The 21,069-nt window shown below is 40.0% G+C and overlaps 2 protein-coding genes across 5 annotated transcripts in view; one reads left to right on the top strand and one right to left on the bottom strand.

Moving 5' to 3' along the window:
- mtor (mechanistic target of rapamycin kinase) overlaps positions 1–10,958 on the bottom strand; it is a 265,629-nt gene extending 254,671 nt beyond the window's left edge. For all 4 annotated transcript variants that reach the window (XM_067970643.1, XM_067970645.1, XM_067970644.1 and 1 more), the window contains exon 1: positions 10,871–10,958. The gene's annotated coding sequence lies outside the window, so the exon portion shown is untranslated. The remainder of the gene's footprint in view (positions 1–10,870) is intronic.
- A 213-nt stretch (positions 10,959–11,171) lies between these two features.
- Positions 11,172–19,948, top strand: ubiad1 (UbiA prenyltransferase domain containing 1). The gene is made up of 2 exons (XM_067970642.1): positions 11,172–11,969; positions 17,229–19,948. Exons 1-2 carry the CDS (start codon positions 11,432–11,434, stop codon positions 17,711–17,713), a joined length of 1,023 nt encoding a protein of 340 aa, XP_067826743.1. The 5' UTR covers positions 11,172–11,431; the 3' UTR covers positions 17,714–19,948.
- The last annotated feature ends 1,121 nt before the right edge of the window (positions 19,949–21,069 follow it).

Below are 21,069 nucleotides of genomic sequence, written 5' to 3'. Positions count from 1 at the left end.
TTGATATCAAGATTCTCATTCTTATCTTCACCTTCCACAGCCTAAACCACACCTCCCTTCCTGATCGCCTCCAGCTTTGTCCCTATGCATGTCCTCCAAAACCAGTCTACCTCCATGGCTGATCTTCAGCAAGCTTACTACAGCCCTCTAGATCTCCCTCCCTCAGCATCTCCACTTTGTCACCTCCCTCCCCACCTCCAAAAATTCCTAAAGACCCACCTTGCTGACTGTGTCTTTGTCCCCTAATGACTCATTTCCCTTCTCGCCACCGCGCCCCCGCCCCCTTGTCCCCTTGCTATCTACTGCTCCATAACACACTCTTTGTATGCGCTACAGAAATGTAAATTGTTATATAATAGGGATAATTTCAGTCCATTAGCTTATTTAACAGGACTGTGATGACAAAATTCTAGTTATCATTTTCTTTTAATTGCAGGTTATTAGTTCCAAAAAATTACAATAACCCCAACAACTAACAATAAGAATCAACAAACTTTGATAATATCTGTTAAATTATGAAACATCAGTAGTTAATACTGTAATATTCAGTGATATTCACACTGTAAGTACCCCAAAAATACACAAAGTACAGTCAGACACAATTTGTTTCTCACTCCTTCCCTGAAATTTGGTTTGTATTTGGTTGTGAATGAATACAACAAATCTGAAATATGAGTATCAGTCAGAATATGGCTTTACTTTGATTTTACATGTTGAAATGTAGGAATGAAGATTTGCGCATCTGAATGTAGAAATCAGACAAGGCAGTGGTCTTGATGTTTGGAGTTCTCTCATGGCACAGCCCTTAAAAATTCTCTTAGAATTGGCTTCATTCTGTCATCTTCATGAAGCTCAATCACTTTCAACTGAGAAACTGCTTCATTGATAACCAAAGGGGACTTTAGGTAATCTGCCTCAGCACCATCCGGAAGCCTTTTCAACTCCAAATCTTTCAATCATTGAACAAAAATATCATAAAGACCCGTATGAAGAGTTGTGCATGCTTGTAGCTCTGTAACTATTCCATCACATTACTATTTTCATGAGTCTTAATCATGAACAGGAAGTGCAGCAGTTCATCTCTCTGCAACTGAGCCTAAAACAGCTAAAGTTTGTTTACGAAGGCAAACACACTTTGCGATCCCAGATTCTATTTATCCAGATTCAGCAACATGTCTGTTGGAAAGGCCAAACACAAAATCCACTTAGGGTCTGTCAATGAAGGTCCTTTCTTCCATGAATACTTTCAGAAAATTGCTCAATAATTTTTCCTCTAGAAAGCCAGCTCACTCACAGTGAAGCACAATGTCTGAAATGAGATTCTGTCACTGGATTCTTCAATCAGATCTTTAAATTGCCTGTGATTCAAGTACATGGGTTTCAATGTAGTTTTGACAACTTTCATCATGGGTTTCAAATTTAAGTACTTGGACTCCAGGTGAATGATGCACTAAGATGTCCAGAATTCAGGAAGGCCACCATCACCTTTACAAAGCCTTCACTAGCTTGCTTACAGATCTTAACATTGCTGGAGCCCCATCCATAGCAATGGCAGCAGATTTCTGTAGATACCATGGCTTTCTGAATAACCATCATGAGGGTTTGCTCAACATCCATTCCGCAGGTTCTTTTAGTGACACAATGTCAAGCAAATCTTCCTTCACAGTGGAGTCATAAGACACTATACACACAAATACTACTCAGCTAAGGCTTGCCTTGACGGTTGCAAGACTCATCCAATGCAAGGCTTAAATACATACAGCCCTGGATGTCTGAATGCAGCCATGACTCAACATCACTAGTTAAATCCACAATCTGCAGTTCTACTGTATGATGAGGCAGTTAAAGATCTGAAATTTGTTTTTGCTAGTCACTGTTGTCTAGGCTTGGAGTTGCTGTCAAATCACTGATTATGTTATCTCCCTTGGAGTAAGGCTTTTTTTCCTGTGGGCAATGTTCCATGCAACTCAATACAAAGCTAATATTCCATGCAACTCAATACAAAGCTAATATTCCATGCAACTAAACACAATGCTAGAGTCAATCTTGTTTAGTAAATTTACTGAAAGCTTTTGTGGTTTTGAAGGCTATTTTCCAAGATCTTATCTTTTGAAGAACTAAGTTCAGAACCTTTTGGAAACCCCTCATTGTTGTACCCGAATAGTGCTGAAATTACATTGAAAATTTGCAGATTTGAACCAAGATAAACTGTTGTGACAAAGAAATAAATAAATAGTTTCCATCACATTGTACAAAACAAGCAAGCTCTCACTCTAGTAAGAGTGAACGATGTTCATCTCTGCAAGTTTATTTTTCCTCCTATTATTCCACCGCCATGATTCAAGTCCATTGTACAGTTACAAAGTCTGCATTTATAGCAGAGCTAACAGTCATTGACTTAACCCTCTTCGCTAACTGGCAAGACAAGTAGCAGCCCCAAATGAGCAGCACGAATTTTATTATATTTCCCAACTTTTTAAAAAACTTGATTGTATATTATGAACATTTTTCTCACCTCCTCCCCCACATAATTTTCTGAAAATTATGAATTAAATAAACAACTCCTAAGACGACAATTAAATCCCAGCCTTGTTTTTAATTGCATGGCACACTATGGACCTCGGACTCCATACAAGAGACTTTAGCACACTACCACGCACTAAAACATTTGCTTATCATTCCCTGTGCAATTCCACCTCTTTACATTCTAACCTCACCTTTATTTTAAGGGTACTTATTTTCACATGACATTGGGACAGAAGGATAGTCATTTTTACTTTGAAAATAAAGTTGTTGTTTTTTTAAGTTTAAGAAAATATTGCTACAGAAGGTTGCATTTCACTCCCCAAAAAGTTCAATGAAAACACTTGACATCTCGAGTTTCAGAATTATTAAGCTTGGAACCTAGGAACAAGCCATACTTTTGAAGCTAGGATCATCTTCGACTGGATCAGTGGCAAGGTCACTGAGTTTTGCGCACTACTTTGCTTGCTGCTCCTCTCTAGATGTGGGAAATGCTTCTTCCACAAAAAATGGTTCCAGCTCTGAATGCAGCATGTGTGCCTTTTATGGCCACCTAGTCAGAAAGCCATAATTCTGTCAATCATTCAAATTCTATAGCACCGTACTGGAACTGGGTGACACAGTGGGTTAGGCACTGACCTTCCTACTTAGGGAACTTCAAATCTAGGTGAAGCTAATACATGCAAGACTCTTCTGTCTCCAGTATCTTGTGTGAAACAGGTTTGGGCCGTGTAAATCCCATTTCTAAGGGCTTATATAGCAGAAAAGTGTCCTTAATTTGGCACTGATTAGCAATGTCAAACAGGTCTAAAGTTGGTTCAGGTGGCAAATGGAAAAAATACCACATTGGTGCAGTAGTTGGAGACAGGGCACTTTGGGGCAGAATAGGGGGGGCTTTATTCTGTATCTGGCTGATCTGGGAATACCGTAATGTTGGCTTCGGGTGCCTGAAATGGAACAAAAAAATGTTTTTTTGAGGGAAAAAAAAAAGCGGCACGTGGCGGGGTGGGGGGGGGGGGGGGGGGGGGGGGGAGAAAACAGAAGAACCCCGTGTTGAGTACTACTGGATTAGTCTTATTATCCCACTCTGCTCATTTAATGAATGGTTATGTATGAAAAGGCTTTATAAAAAGTATATAATAGTGCAGTTAAAATGTATCTCAAAAGTATGATTTATACTGGATATAAAGGTCCTACATGTGATGAGTTCCAGTCTCAATATAGTTCCTAGTAGGGTTGGACCCACAGCACAAAACATCCCCAATTCAGCATTAACTGACAGTCTCGGAGAAGCCATCGGAGGACTCTATTGGGAAATGGACAAACAGAATAAAGAGCTGACATTTTAAGGACCTTTTGCTGGGAATTTTTTTTTCCTCCACAATTGGGCACCAACTGCTTTAACAGAAAACCGCCTTTAAAAATCTATATAATTAAAAGTTTAGAATCTGGCGAAGTATCCGACATGTTTGTAAGAGACAAGTGTTTGCCAGTGTCTTCAGTCAAAAGTGGATGATCCTACACGGCCTCCTCTCAAGGTCCTCACCATCATAGATACCAGTGTCCAGCAAACTGAGTTCACTCCATTCGACATTGTAGCTGAGTGCACTGGATACAAGGCAGGCCATGGGCTGATAACATCCCGTTTGTAGCACTGAAGACATGTGTACAAGAGATAGCTTCTTCTCTAGCCAAGCAGTTCCAGTACAGCTACGACACTGGCATCTACCTGACAATGTAGAAGATTGCCCAGGTATGTCTTATCCACAAAAAAAAATAAATCTAACCTGCCAATTAGTGTTCTATCAGTAAAGTTATGGAAGAAGTCATTAATAATGCTATTAAGCAACACCCACTCACCAATAAGCTGCTCATTGACAGTTTCGGATTCTGCCAGAATAACTCGCCTTCAGACCTCATCACAGCTTTGATCTAAATATGGACACAAGAGCTGAATGCCAGAGAAGAGGAGAGAGTTGCTGCCCACCACATCAAGCAGCACTTGACAAGAGTATGGAACCGAGAAGCCCTAACAAAACTGAGGTTGATAGGGATCAAAGGGAAAACCCTCTAGTGTTGGGAGTCATACCTGACACAAAGGAAGATGGTTGTGGTTGTCAGAGGTGAATCATCACAGTCCCGAACCATCACTGTAGCAGCTCTTCAGGGAAGGATCCTTGGCCCAACCATCTTCAGCTGTTTCATCAATGACCTTCTCTCCATCATAAGGTCACGAATGGGGCTGCTCACAAACATTCACAACTCCTCCAATAATGAAGCAGCCCATGCCAGCATACAGCACGACCTGGATAACATCCAGACTAGGGCTGACAAGTAGCAGGCAACATTAACGCCAGGTAATGACCATCTTGAACAAGAAAAAGCCATGCCATCGCCCTTTGACCTTCAACCGCATCACTATCACTGAGTTACCCCCCCCCCCCACCCCCATCATCAACATCCTGGGTTCACCACCGACCAAAAGATGAACTGGACCAGCCATATCAACACCATGACTACAAGAGTAGGGCAGGAGTTGCGATGGAATACTCACCATTCTCACCTAGATGGGTGCCTCTCTACCATTTACAAGTCTCAAGTCAGGAGTGCGATGGAATACTCACCATTCTCACCTAGATGGGTTCAGGCATAACAACACTTACGAAGCACAACACAATCCAGGACAGAACAGTTTGTTTGATCGACGTCCTTGCCACTGTACTCTATAATCGACCTCCATCACCACTGGTGCACCGTAGCTGCTGTATGTACGATCTACAGGATACACTGCAGCAACTCACCAGCACCTCCCTCCCCTACAACGTCTACTACCAAGAAGGACAAGAGCAGCAATGTTGTGAAACACCATCACCTGCAAGTTCTCCTCCAAGATGCACACCATCCTGAATTGTACATATACTGCTACACTTTCATCGTCACTGCATCAGAATACTGGAATTCCCTAACACCATTATGGGATCTCGTCATCACAAGGACTGCAACAGTTCAAGGAGAAGGCCCACAATCAACTTCTCAGAGCAACTAGGGATGGGCAATAAATGCTGCCTTGCCAGTGCACCCATATCTTGAGAACAAATAAAAATAAGTTTTTTTTTCCACAATTCGGGACGAACAGCTTTATCAAAAAAGATATTCATAAATTTCAAACTGCTTTTAAAATCAATATAATTAAAAGTTTTGCATCTGGCAAAGTACTCAGCATGCTTGCTTGTTTCTTTAATTCCTCCAGGCCTCAGCCGTTACTACTGATTGCATTATTTCTTTCCAACCTCTGTTGTTTCTACTCATTTATGCATTTAAATCATAATGACTCCACCTGCAAATATTTTTTTTAATACTTGCTCTCAGGAACTGGCTCAGCTACGATTTACTCCTTAAGCCTGCTAGTACTCACTGTCTAAGTTCACACATGAAGAATAACCATTGCGGTGAGGTACAGGAGGGCTGCCACCACCCATACAACCACCTACCAACTTAAATCAGGAGGAGAGGAAAATGGTGTGAAAAATGGAATAAATGTTCCATTTCTCTGCACTCAACATTTTTTAAATGTTCCATCCCACGCCTTCACAGCACAGAAATATACAAACACATACACATGTTCTTACCCAAAATGTAAATTACTCATTCTTTTTAAATCCTTCCAGTGCGCAGGTTCCCTACTTGCTTGCAAAATCTCACAATTTCTTATTGAAGGTTAGGAGCTGGCAAGGGAACGAATTTAGGAAGCTCTCTGTATTCTCCAAGGTCTGATGTCCATCTGTTTATGTTCAGCTAGATAGTTGCCCACTCCAACCCCAGTGACATTCTGTGTATTTAAGTAAAGGCCTTTCTTTGCAGCTCCTCCCCTATTGAAGATTATACTATCAATTCAAAAGAAGTCTGGGCAAACTACATATCCTGTACAAACTTTTTAAATGATTCAGAGCCTATGTGGTTAAAGTTTTACTCAGAAGCAGGCTACAGAGACAATGAATAAAGAGATGTATTTTTGGAAAAATTAAGCTTTGAAGTAGTGTCACATCACATGACCTATCCCACAGAGCACATGGGCCATTAGGTCATGCAGACTAATCATACTGATTTACTGCTATATTTAGCATCAAAGTGCTGTCAGAAAATTACATTTCAAGCCAACACGTTTTAATATTTTCTAAAATGCTTCTTCTATGAATTCATTACATTACTGAAATCCTAGTGATAAAAGACCAACACACTACAGCTCCATGAACATTTCACTCTCTCAATTACACTTGACTAAAATCCGAATAACAGCTTATTTTACCATAAGCCACTTCCAGAGTAGTGACTTACATGTCTAGGCTCAAACAACAACAACTACTTGCATTTATATAGTGTCTTTAACGTAGAAATACATCCCTCGGTGCTTCGCAGAAATGTAAACAGTCAAAAATCAACACCGTGCTGAAAAAGGAAATATAAGGAGAGGTGGCCAAAATCTTGGTCAAAGAGGGGGATTTAAGGAGAATCTTAAAGGAGCAGAGGGTGGTGGAGAGGCAGAGAGGTTTAGGGAGGGAATTCCAGAGCTCAGACGGTTGAAGGTATGGCCAGCAATGATGGGGCGAAGAGATTTTGGAATGCATAAGATGCCAGATTTGCAGGAATGCAGAGTTCTCAGATGGTTATAGGGCTGAAGAATGTTACAGAGATAGGGAGGGGCGAGGCCAGGAAGGAATTTGAAGAGGATGAGAATTTTAAAAGTAAAACCCACTGTCTAACCCACTGCACCATCCAGTTCACCAGGAGACCAATTATATTCAGTCTCACAAATTAGTGACAAGTCACAAAGTAAAGAAGAAATTAACATTCAATGCACCTAGCTTGCTGTATCACTAAAAGTCTACATCATGGCAATAGTTACACCATTTTCACTTCTTGTATTGTCTCCTAGTCTATAACTCTATTTCTTGCTAAATCGGGAATCTGTTCATTAATCTTGTGAATGTAGTAACAAAGTTCATGTTGACAGTAATAGATTCCTAGCCTTTCCACAGGTTTCAAGATTGAACTAGTTACTCCTTAAATTACATGTAGTTTTTTTATTCATTCATGGGATGTGGGCGTCACTGGCATTATTGCCCATCCCTAATTACCCTTGAGATTGCTGGTTTTCTTTACTTAAAATCATTAGATTTTCCAATATTGAATACTATTTGTGAATTTGCCCCAGCACAATTAATATTAGCAGATAGGACTATATAAGTGAAGCCCATTCAACCTATCAAGCACATTCCTCCCAATGGGTCATGTACGATTTCCAAAACAGAGAGAAACAGACACAAACGGGGGGGGGAGAGAGACAGACACACACACACACACACACTCACAGACGGGAAGAGATAGAGAAAGAAAATAGAGACCGAGAAAGAGCAAGCACAAGAGAGTGAAAGAAAGAGAGAGCAAAAAAGAGAGAGCAAAAAAGAGAGAGCAAAAAAGAGAGAGCAAAAAAGAGAGAGCAAAAAAGAGAGAGCAAGGGGGGGGGGGGGGGTGGGCGGAAGAGACAGAGTGAGATTGTGAGAAAAGAAAACTGCTATTATCAAGTCTCTGAGGACATCCCGAGGTGCTTCTGAATTAGTCTGGTGCAGTCATTTGCACATGGCCCCATAAACAGCAATGAGATGAATGACCATTTTGGATGCATTAGTTGAGAAAGGAATGATTTCCAAGATACCAGGAGAATTCACAGCTCTTTGAATAGTGGGATCCTTAGCATCCACCTGAACATTCAGATAGGGCCTTGGTTTAACACCTCATCAGGAGAAAAGCAGCTCCAACAATGCAGCAGTCCCTCAATACGATGCTACATGTCAGTCCAGATTATGGGATTTGAACCCACACCCTTCTAACTCAGAGGAAACAATGCTACCAATTGAGTCATGATTAAACTTCAAAAAGGCATTTCAGACAACTTGGGTCAACTATGAAATTTTCCATTAATTTAAACCAATTATTTTATATTAAATAATTTTAACTCAAAATTTTACCAAAATAGTTTTTCAGGATTTATTTTTATGGGTTCTATAGTTTTATTATAAACAAGTTGTGAAGCTTAAAAAAGTTATAAGTAAAAATGTGGTTTAAAGTCCTCTTCATCAAGGCGAAAAGCCCCTCCCTTTACCTCAATCTTGAAGCTATTAAAAGGAACAGTTAGCAATCAACAATTTTTTAAACCACACTAACAGTTTCCAAAAATTAAGAGCATTCACATTTCTACATTAGTCAGATTTTTAGCTAAGCACATCAGCTACAGTGGCTACACTGCAAAAGTACATCATTTGCTCTAAAGCAATTTGGGACATCCTATAGTCATGAAAGTTGCTATATAAATGTAAGTCTTTCTTTCTTTCTGGTCGTGAAATGTACTATAGAAATGCAAGTTATTTATTTATCTCAGAAACACATACAGTACTGATTTTTTAAACCAGTATCAGCTCTTTGACCAACACAATTAACTGTTTTTTAAAAAAAAATCAAATTGCCAGTCTGTCCCTCAGTCTAGTTGTATGCATGCAGGTTAATTAAAATTGTCCTTTGCAGCAATAAACGCAATAGGGAATTGTGTAATATCAGGTTGTCAGAAACAAATCACTTTGAGAATAGGGTTTAAAGAAATATTATGCACTGATCATATTGATAATAATGGATACCTAGCAATAAATGTAACCACTAATCTCATATCAAAGTTTAGAAGATGCTTATGAAATACTCAAGTACTGCAACATGGTCTATGATACCACATTTAAGATGCTCTGTAACCATTGCCAGCTATCCATTCTCTACATAGTCAAAGATGGTTTCCCTCCCCCAGTGTCTAACAATTCACTGCTTTCTCATGGCTACATGGGAACCTTCCTGGCTTATACTGCTCAGGCAGAAGATATATTGTCCTAGTTACTTTACATGCATTCCCCTTCCATATGAAACAGCATTAGGATAAATCAGCCTCTGAGTAATACCTGGTTTACACCAGTATCTTCAATTTGGATAGTCTACTATATTCATTTAAGGATGGACTTCAAATTTACAGCCCATCTTACTATGCCCGAAGTAACCATGATATGACTTTAATCCAAACCAATTTTACTCAATGCCCTTCCAGCCATTGAAGTGAAAAGAGGATGTGATGACTATGGCCACATAGGGAGACCAGTAAAAACAGAAGACTGAGCAATCACCTAATAAAATGCCAGGGACAGTTGAGACAAAACGTAGTCGGTCACTGGAAAATCAAATAAATCTGGCAATAGAATCACCTGGTACCACAGACCAATCAGATTGCTGGATGAATACTGTTGACTTCCAGACCAATGAAACTGCTGGAACAGGTAGTGATCATATCAGTCTACAGACCAATCAGGTGCTTATACGGCGCCACTGACTGAATGGGCCAATCAAATGACAAGAAACAACAACTTGCATTTATATAGTGCCTTTAACATAGTAAAATGTCCAATGGTGCTGCACAGAAGTATTATCAGACAATATTTGACACCAAGCCACATGAGATATGAGGAGAGATGACCAGAAGCTTGGTCAAAGAGGTAGGTTTTAAGGAGCGTCTTAAAGCAATGTTTTAGTATAGACAGATTTTCAAAATACTGGTGTGGGAAGGACTCCCTGTATGTCTCCAGATTTCTGTGTCCTGTGTTTAAAACAGGCACGATGGGCTGAATGGCCTCCTTCTGTGCTATAGATTCTATGATTTGCTAGGTTAACAAAGAGAAAGATACTCTTGCAATGGATATGCTTATTTGCATAAGCAGTATCATTATCTTTAATGGCTTTTATTTTGTTTTATTTAAACATAGCTATGGGACAAAGACCTAGAAAACGAAAGTTTACAATCAGCTTGTACACAAATGTTTTCAAAAATATAGATTAATTGAAAGCCTTAGTATAGTCCCCAATAAAAAAACATTTTAAAGTTCTGGTTATAAATAGAATACTCAGAAGGTAGACTTCGTCTTTAATGAGTTACAGCAAGTCTTCCCTACTGCTGTGGAATAAATAATCTAGCCTGGCTGCCTCGAGTAGCTACTGTTAATGTTATGGATGTATGCCCTCTCTAAAGCATTAACCTTTATCACAGAATGCTTTTCATAGCTAATAATTAGTTAGAGATTGTGCTTCATAGTGAATTATAAATAATAGAATTTGGGATTTATTATCAAACTTTATCTGGAAGATAACATACACCACACGGCTTATAATCAGGTTTTAAAGAATTTTTATAACCTAATCGCCATGAAATTAGCACAGTGTTCACATAAATAATCACAACACATTACCACCCGTGAATACTTACTCTGTTGTCGTTTTACTGTAAATAAATCATAAAATCTTCACTTCAAAACAATGATTTGCCACTTTACTTCATAAGAGCCGCCATATTGAAAGGAAGAAAAATGACCTACAGGCGCTGCGCGTCTTGATTGACACTTCTGTCAACCAATCGTGGAGCACGTTAACATTTTAGAGGGCGGGTCGCTGTGGCGTTGAAAAGAGGCAACCATTCACTGAGAGAGGAGAGAAAAAGTCGCAGCGCCGACTGCGCATGCGGCTCCGCGCGAGGGAATTCCGTTGACGTCGCGCGGACGCAGGCCATCACTTCACCCCGTTACTTTGAGGGTTCTGCGCATGCCTGTGGCCAGCGAGGACGTTGCTTTGGTGCCGCGCGTGCGGCTACGCAGTTCCCTAACCCCCACCCCAACCGTTATTTATTTTAAAAAGTCAGTGCTCGTGCATTGTGCCGGCTTGTTGGCAGCGGGGGTTTGACGTTGTGATTTTCGGGTGATGGTGGGACTTTACCAGAAGACGTCTTGGCCGCTGCTGGCGCCGGTTGTTGAATAGTTGTTAACGCGGGCCGATGATGAAAGAAAATGGGGGCGTTAATCAGATCGACGTGGACAGTGAGTCGAGGAACCTGGGTCCCGCTGCGGACAGGGGCAGGGACGCGGTGCCGCCGCCGCCGCCGGATCTCGGCAGGAGCACCAAGAGCCTGAGGCACAAGTGTGCCGCTTACGTGCTGGCGCTGCGGCCCTGGAGCTTCAGCGCCTCGCTCACCCCCGTGGCCCTGGGCACGGCGCTGGCTTACAAGAACCTGGGCGAGCTGGACCTGGCCATCTCCGTCCTGGCCGCTCTGGCCGTGCTGGCCGTGCACGCGGCCGGCAACCTGGTCAACACCTACTACGACTTCAGCCGGGGCATCGATCACAAGAAGAGCGACGACCGGACCCTGGTGGATCGGATCCTGGAGCCGCAGGACGTGGTGCGGTTCGGAGCCTTTCTCTACACCCTGGGCTGTCTCTGCGCCTCCTCCCTCTACTTCCTATGCAAGCTCAAACTCGAGCACCTGGCTCTCATCTTCTTCGGGGGTCTGTCGAGCTCGTTTCTGTACACTGGAGGTGAGTGCGGAGGAGACATGCAGAATTGTCTTTATTTTAGTTGAAAGGCAATCTATTTTAATATATTTCAGGTCCAGGTATGGATATTTTGCAATTTGTTTTTTTATTATTATAAACTCAATTGTAACGTTTCCCTGATGTTGACAACTCCTAGGAGAAATAATTGTATGAGGGCAGGATGACTGGGTGTTATTAATGACAAGGACCCTAAGAAACAAGCTCAAACCTCCAGAGTCAACCATTGTTTATTTGAGATATTGAAAAATGTGAATGCTGGAAATTGGAAGCAAAAAAAAAAGTAAAATGCACAACAAACCAGTCGGTATCCGTTTTCGAATAGGACCCTTCATCAGAGCTGAATCCTATTTGTTTGTTTATTTCATCAAGAGGCTGGGTTTGTCCAACACCTGGTTACTTTCCTCCATACTTTTTAATTTTGTTTTTGAAACTTACCTAATTTCACTTCTGCTTTTTACCGTCTGCCATGAAAGGAAGTGAGATACTGAAATCTTGTTAACAGTTACAGGATGAGAAATTTCTGGCAAATGGCTTTGGTTAAAAGATGCCATGTTCTTTTGTGTTGTATTTGGTGCTTATTGATTAAAAGATAAATTAAAGATCATGAAACAATTCATTTACAAAGATTTATTTAACACTTAGAAAATGTTTTGAATCATAGAACTGTTACAGCACAGAAGGAGGCCATTCGGCCTGTTCAGCCCTTGCTGGCTCACGGTAAGAGCAAGCTAGCTAGTCCCACTCCTCCCTTTCCCTGTAGCCCTGCAGTTTTTTTTCCCTTTAAGTATTTATCCAATTCCCTTTTGAAATCCACGACTGAATCTGCCTCCACCACCCCTCAGGCAGTGCATTCCAGATCTTAACCACTTGCTGTGGTTTTTAAAAAAAAAGTTTTTCCTCGTGTCACCTTTTTGGTTCTTTTGCCAATCACCTTAAACATATGTCCTCTGGTTCTTGACCCTTCCATCACTGGGAACAGTTTCTCTCTATCTACTCTGTCTAGACACTTTATGATTTTGAATACCTCTATCAAATCTCCTCTCAACCTCCTCTGCTCTACATACAAACATACAAATTAAGAGCAGGAGTAGGCCATTCGGCCCCTCGAGCCTGCTCTGCCATTTGATAAGATCATGCCTGATCTGATTGTGACCTCAACCATACTTTCCCATCTACCTACTATAACCTTTGACTCCCTTGTTAATCAGGAATCTATCTAACTCAGCCTTAAAAATATTCAATGACCCTGCCTCCACCACTCTCTGGGGAAGAGAGTTCCACAGACTCACGACCCTTTGAGAGAAAAAGTTTCTCCTCATCTCCGTCTTAAATGGGAGACCCGTTTTTATTTTTAAACTGTGGCCCCTAGTTCTAGTCTCTCCTGCGAGGGGAAGCATCCCCTCAGCATCTGCCCCTTCTAGTCCCCTCAGGATCTTATGTTTCAATAAGATCACCTCATTCTTCTAAACTCCAATGTATACAGGTGCAACTTGTCCAACCTTTCCTCATAAGATAACCCCCTCATCCCAGGAATCAGTCGATTGAACCTTCGCTGAACCGCCTCCAAAGCAATTATGTCCTTTCTTAAATAAGGAGACCAAAACTGCACACAGTATTCTAGATGTGGTCTCACCAATGCCCTGCACAACTGTAGCAAAACATCTCTACTTTTATATTCCATTCCCCTTGCAATAAATGACAACATTCCATTTGCCTTCCTAATCACTTGCTGTACCAGCATGCTAACTTTTTGTGATTCATGTAGTGGGACACCCAGATCCCTCTGTACCTCAGAGTTCTGCAGTCTCTCTCCATTTAAATAACATACTGCTTTTCTATTCCTCCTGCCAAAGTGGACAAATTCACATTTTCCCACATACTCCATCTGCCAAATTTTTGCCCACTCACTTAACCTACCTATATCCCTTTGCAGACTCCTTATGTCCTCTTCACAACTTTCCTACCTACCTTTTGTGTCATCAGCAAATTTAGCAGCCATACTTTTGGTCCCTTCATCCAAGTCATTGATATATTGTAAATAGATGAGGCCCCAGCACTGATCCCCATGGCCTTCCACTCATTACATCTTGCCAACCTGAAAATGACCCATTTATGCCTACTCTCTGTTTCCTGTTAGCTAACCAATCCTTTATCCGTGCTTATATGTTACCCCCTACACCATGAGCTCTTATTTTGTGTAGTAGCCTTTGAAGTGGAATCATTCTAGGAAATCTCTTCTGCACCCTCTCTAAGGCCTTCACATCTTTCCAAAAGTGTGGTGCCTAGAACTGGACACAACACTCCAGCTGTGGCCGATCCAGTGTTTTATAAAGGTGGTTCATAACTTCCTTGCTTTTGTACTCTCTGCCTCTATTTATAAAGCCCAATTTTGAAATTGTGCCCTGTACATCCAAGTCATTAATATATATCAAGAAAAGCAGTGGTCTGAATACTGACCCCTGGTGAACACCACTGTATACCTCCCTCCAGTCTGAAAAACAGTCATTCACCACTACTCTCTGTTTCCTGTCACTTAGTCAATTTCGTAACCATGCTGCCACTGTCCCCTTTATTTCATGGGCTTCAACTTTGATGACAAGCCTATTATGCTGCACTTTATCAAACTTCTTTTGGAAGTCCATACATACCACTTCTACTGCATTGCTCTCATCGACCCCTTCTGTTATCTCCTCAAAAAACTCTATCAAGTTAGTTAAACACGATTTGCCTTTAACAAATCCGTGCTGGCTTTGCTTAATTAATCCACACTTGTCCAAGTGACTATTAACTTTGTCCCGGATTATCGTTTCTAAAAGTTTCCCCACCACCAAAGTTAAACTGTAGCTGCTGGATTTATCCTTTTTGGAACAAGGTTGTAACATTTGCAATTCTCCAGTCCCCTGGCACCACCCGCCCCCTATTTTAGGATGATTGGAAGATTACGGCCAGTACTTCCACAATTTCCACTCTTTCTTCACTCAGCAACCTAGGATGCATCCCATCCTGACTGGGTGACTTATCTACTTTAAGTACAGCTAGCCTTTCCAGTATGTCCTTTCTCAATTTTTAGCCCATCCAGTATCTCAACTACCTCTTTTACTGCGACTTTGGCAGCATCTTCTTCCTTGGTATATGCCTATTGAAGTCTTTTGGATTCTCTTATGTTAGCTGCCAATCTATTCCCAAACTCTCTTTGCCCCTCTTATTTCCTTTTTCACTTCCCCTCTGAATTTTCTATATTCAGCCTGGTTCTCACTTGTATTATCAACCTGACATCTGTTATACGCCTTTTTTTCTGCTTCACCTTACTCTATCTCTTTTGTTATCCAGGGAGCTCTGGCTTTAATTGCCCTACCTTTCCCCCTCATGGGAATGTACCTGAACCATCACTTCTTTATGCCAAATATTGGCAAATATCAGAGCATGTATTTTGGGCAATACCATTACTAAACCAATGTTTAGTTGCCCCATATGTATAATTTCTAAATAATTCCTTTTTGAAACTAACTTTCAATTGTAGATACACAAGATGTATTCTGTCCAACACTGAAATAGAACTGCCAGCAACATTAAGTACAAGTGCACCCTGTCATGTACATTTGCATCAAGCTTAGATAGTTAATTTTCCTTAAATATCCTAGGCCATTTATGTCCAGCCTTTAATAAAAGTAGGCAAGCCCCTTGTGGGCTGTTTGTTTGAGTGCATTTACACCACGGTGCTAATGTATATGTGAAGTGATTTCTGCTTTGCAACAATTCTAAAAGTTGTACTGAAAATGCACTATTATTGGGGGTAAAATTCAACTTCAGTGGAGATACAAATCTGTCGCCTGTCACACACCTTATGTGATTTTTCCTTTCCATGGACTTCTGTATTTTGCGCCCCTACCAAAGTTGTATTTTACTCCAGATGTTTTCTCTCCTCAGTTTCCTTCTTTCCTCCTCCATCTCCCTCCCCATCAGCACCCCTTTCCTCCATTAGTTCCATTCCTCTACTTCTGTGTTCTATTCCTCTCACACACATGTACTGTCCTCCTCCCTTCTGCTCTTGTACTTGCCTCTGTTTCTGGGATTCCTGGATTTGAGAGAGAACAGCAGAAGGACTCTGGTGGGCATGTTATAGATAACAGCAGCAGTCATCTGGGGTATACTGGGAAGTGGTGTCATTGACATTGCTATATGTTGGTGGGAACTGAGAGTTGCTTTGTTGTTAGCTGGCTGTGGGGGTTGCAGTCTTAAGATCCTGGCTTCTTCAGGCTCAGCCTTTGGAACCTTAGTCAGTCAGTGAGTCAATTGCTCAAAGATGAACTAACTCTCACTCCCATCCCAAAACAGCAACAAATAGGTCAAATGAGTGTTTTACTAAGAGCAATCAACTGCTTTATATTTCATACTGAGTTGCTTGCCAAATACTTCATTTGAATGCAAAGTTTAACTCAATTCCCAGCATTAATAGTCAAGGCAAAGCAAATTGTGCATACATCTAGTTCAATCCCAAAATTGTTTAAAAATCAGAGTTTCATTATCTACGCTAGTTGCTCATTCAGTTCACCCATTTACCATTGTAACCCCTTGGCCTGCTCATATCTGATGCAAGTAGAAATGAGTCTGTACAAATAACATTTGTTATAAATTTTCCCTCCCCTTCAGAAGGTGTTAATCTTTTTGGCAAGCTAAGAGTTGGCGGTCCCTACTCTGATGCCATAAATGTTCCAACAGCACTAAATATGGAATTTTTATTTTTTTGCACACTCGTGTGGTATGATTGCCATACATCAGTAAGTAGTAGGTATGACCGGTGAAAGAGAGGCTTATTTTGTCGCCTATGTATTACAGCGGTTGTTTTTAATTTAACTACTGCTGGAGCATCATTTAACATCCTAAGAGAGGCACCGATGAGCAATTAATGTAGAATATCTATATAATCCAAATTATTGCCCAGAATTGAATACTTTGCAAGTTTTTGCACTATTTTAGGAGTTTTAATGGATAAATCCTCTCTGTCCTATCTTTATTTTGTGTGGGGTACTTACTGTGTTGTTAGTGTGCATAGAAAATATTTGAATCCAATTACTCAAACTCCAACATAACTGAATGAGAGGCCGATAGTTAAGTGGTCCATGAGGCCATCCAGTGTGTGTTTTAAATACTATCAGGTGGCTCTGAGCCAAAAGTTTTACGTTCGTGCGTGTGTATATGAAATGTAACTTTTCTAAGCCTTGTCTTTTTTTTGTCCTACAGGTATTGGATTTAAATACTTTGCTCTGGGTGATATCGTCATTCTGATCACCTTTGGACCATTAGCTGTGATGTTTGCCTACGCTGTTCAAGTCGGTTACCTTGCCCTCTCACCACTACTTTATGCAATTCCTTTAGCACTCAATACGGAAGCCATCTTACACAGTAACAATACCAGAGACATGGAGTCTGATAAGCAGGCTGGGATAGTTACCTTTGCCATTATCATTGGACCAACACTATCTTATATTGTGTATAACCTGCTAATATTCATACCCTATGTAATATTTTGTATATTAGCAACTCGTTATACAATCAGCCTCGCATTGCCACTTTTAACTGTGCCTTTGGCGTTTTCACTGGAGCGACAGTTTCGAAGCCAGAATTATACCAAAATTCCCCAGATGACTGCAAAGCTGAATCTTTTGCTGGGATTGTTCTATGTTTTTGCCATTTTGTTAGCACCATCTGGAAGCTTGCCAAACTAATAACAGCACCGACTCCTTTTCTAAATTGCAGTGTTCAAATTGAGGTTGCTGTAACTTTCATTTTTATTTTGAAGTCTGTAAGAGTTAAAACAGTGAGGTGTTCCTGTTTAAAAAGTTAGCAAACTTTTGGTGTTTTTTCTTAACTATTCCTATTCCCATTGCCGAGCAAAGGCAGGCATGAAAAAGCAATGGTGCACAGTGTGCTTTTTAAACAAATGCATTCGAACAATGGTGTTGGCACCAGGAAAACCATCTTCATGTTGCTCTGCTTTATATAAACTTACGAAAGTATAATGCCCCATATTTAAATGGTGTTGCCAGGTGGTGGTAACATATGACAAGTTCATTTGAACTGAAGACTACACTGGGTTTTAAAAGGCATTGTACCCAGTCTTTTGTATGGTTCCTTTTTCTAGTAGATTTTTAAAAAAAACTTTATTTAATCATGGACAATAGAAATTTGAATCAGATATCCAATTTTTACATCTTATGGTGTTCATTTACTCTATTAAAAGGTTAGTAATGGAGGACATTCCTAGCTTGTAACATGTACTTGTGATACAATTTCTCACAACAGGCTACATTATTTCTTATTAAATCTGCAATGTTGATGCCATAATCATTTGATCCTCTTGAACATGTCATCATGCACAAATGACATAGATTACACAATTAGTGTCTGGCAGCACAAAAATGTGAATTTGTAGCACATGAACAAATTATATGTGCTGAGAAAATTGGTCCTAGGAAGTAATTTCAAAGATGTAATCTAACTCCAATTTGAGATGACTTCAAAACTGTTAAATTTTTTTGCTCTTGAGGTTGTCTGAACTTCTTGATTGTAATTGCATTTCAGTATCATTATTTTTCATTCTGCTGTAAGCTGCAGTGTCTCATTAATGAGGATTGATGTCCATTTTGAAGTTCGATGTATTTTAAATGCTTGATTTAATTTTTATACTGTAATACATAAATTGACATAAAAGAGCACATTCATGAAGTAACTAGCCTACCTTGCAGATTGGGAAAGGATAGCTTCTATTTTGGGGGGATGGAGTATTTAATATTTTGTAATTTCACTTTGTAAAATACTTCACTAGATTTTTCAAAAGGGAAAAAATGGATGCTCGTTCATCCTTTCTGTACCCCAGAGTTAGCTGTTCAATTTAAATAGTGAACCCTTGGACAGCCATATGGTAGGCAAATGAGCTCCCTTAAAAGTGCTGCTTTTGCACCACTGTACTTAAAAAGACAGGTCTAGGGTTATGGGGGAGGTAGGGGGAATCTTTTTTGTCTTTGTTTAAATGGTGGATGAAGCATATTGGCTTTTACAATGAGAGCACTGAATTATGCTGTTGGCTTAATTTACATGTGAAGAGAAAAGTGCCATCAATGTAAGTACTTTCTCCCCTTCAGCCCTCCTCAAACAAACAAATCCAACAATGTTAAAAAGCCTTATAGTTTGCAGGAAATCAACATAGTTGGGGGCAGTGGTTTAGGGCAACTGAATAAATCAAATTCTGTTTTCACTTCATGGGATTCTGAGATTTTACTAGTATTCTGGGGATCTCAGTTCAGTATTCTGTCCCATTTTTATACCTTGGTCATAATTTATTTTAATCTTCCTTCCCTCTCTTTTTGGAGACCTGCAACTTCAAGGGTTTCTCTTGCATTGTGGGAGTGTCAGTGAGTGGCTTCATGAGAAGTTCTACAAATAGGCATCCTTTCTAACCCTGGATAATGTGTGCTCAAGATGGCAGATTTTCATGGAGAGACTGGAAATACTATTGTTATCGAGTAAAGGGCGTACTCCCTTAACCATCAGGGTATGCTCTTAAATGTCAGGATGTTTGATTATGAAAAAATAATTTAAAATTGGAGATATCTATTTCCCATTATGTTAGAAAGTAGATCAGTAATTAGACTTTAATTTCTGCCGTATTAATTGTTGGACCTGCCCCCAAGATTTTTTTCCCCCTTTGTATCTTTGTTCTGTCTCTAAGTATTGTGTTAGATTTATTGATGTAGATAAACGTTTGAAATGCAGAAAACGTGCACATTAAGATCATTTTGTTGCGTAAAGGTGCTGTGACTAGAGTAAAAAGAATAAAAAGGCACCGGCAACTTTTGTACCTATGAACACGTTCCCTTTTGAAGACTCAAGTTTCCCTACATTTTTAGTTTTTTTTATGTTGTTGCTGTTTGGTACAATACAAATTAAATTCTTGAAAGCTGTTTCATATTGTGGGAGGAAAGTGCTTTTTTACATAACTATATCACTATTACAATATAACTATATTGCTGAATTGTGCAATGAAGTACAGTTAATTCCTATTAACAGGTTCAATTTATTAAAGACACATGATGATTTTATTAACTATCAGAGCTCTCATGAAGGAAAGTGGTTTCTTATCCATGGACCCTTTTAAATCAAGAAACCTATTAACCAAAACAAAAACATTTAAAAAGGAGGGGGAGAAATGGAAAGGTGGAGAATCCTATTAAATTTTTGGTTTCTTTCCCCTTTTTCTTGCTGATGTACTCCTTATTCAAGAATTACTTTGTGGATCTGTACCAAATTTTACAGATGTTTTCTGCTAGAATAGCTGTTTCCATAACCACATGGACTGCAGCGGTTTAAGAAGGCAGCACATCACACCACCTTCTCAAGGGCAATTAGGGATTGGCAAGGCCAGCATTTATTGCCCGTGACACCACATACCACGAATGATTTTTTTTTAAAGTCAAATTTGGGCTGGTTTTCAAATCACACTGCTAGGGCCATCTTTTATTTCAGCAATTCCAACATCAAGTGAAAATAATATAGATTTGCAGACCCACACTAATTGGAGGATTAATTATCAGTTTGATCCAAATAAATATTCAGATGTTACTGAACTGAAATTCACCTACAAAAGAAGATTGGAATTTAATTTCTAACTTGTTTGTTTATGGGCTGGGTTATAAGTACATAGGAACCTTTTTTTTTGGAGTTGACCCTTAGGAGCCCCCACCCCGTACCTCCTGAGAAAACTAGCCTTTCTAGTACCAGTGCCTATTCAAGAGCATTTCAATAACAATCACAGGAAAAATTTCTAATTAACCCATATTCTTAGTTCATCACCTCCACTTGCTCCTAACCAGTCATAAACCTGTAACCTAGTACTTCATCCCAGCTCAAAATGATCTCTTGAGAAACAACCCAAATTTGGAAGCATAAAATCTATAAATGTACTGCTGAGTTTTTTCAGCATTCAAGTGGGCATAAAATCACACTTCCTATTTACACTAAAATCATAGTGACAATGGTGATCACCTTGACACGACTTTTATAAAGCCGAAGCTTCATTTCTTGA

Source organism: Heptranchias perlo, chromosome 32 (genome assembly GCF_035084215.1).
Source record: "Heptranchias perlo isolate sHepPer1 chromosome 32, sHepPer1.hap1, whole genome shotgun sequence".
NCBI lineage: Eukaryota > Metazoa > Chordata > Chondrichthyes > Hexanchiformes > Hexanchidae > Heptranchias > Heptranchias perlo.
The sequence above is the reverse complement of the archived record's forward strand: the minus strand, read 5'-3'. Positions and strand labels throughout refer to the sequence as shown.

What these genes read in the sequence shown, in the direction of transcription:
- ubiad1 (XM_067970642.1), top strand. Translation starts at nt 11,432, where the DNA reads ATGATGAAAGAAAATGGGGGCGTTAATCAGATCGACGTGGACAGTGAG. An exon ending in CTCGTTTCTGTACACTGGAG is followed by an intron (nt 11,970 to 17,228) that starts GTGAGTGCGGAG and finishes TTTGTCCTACAG; the next exon opens with GTATTGGATTTAAATACTTT.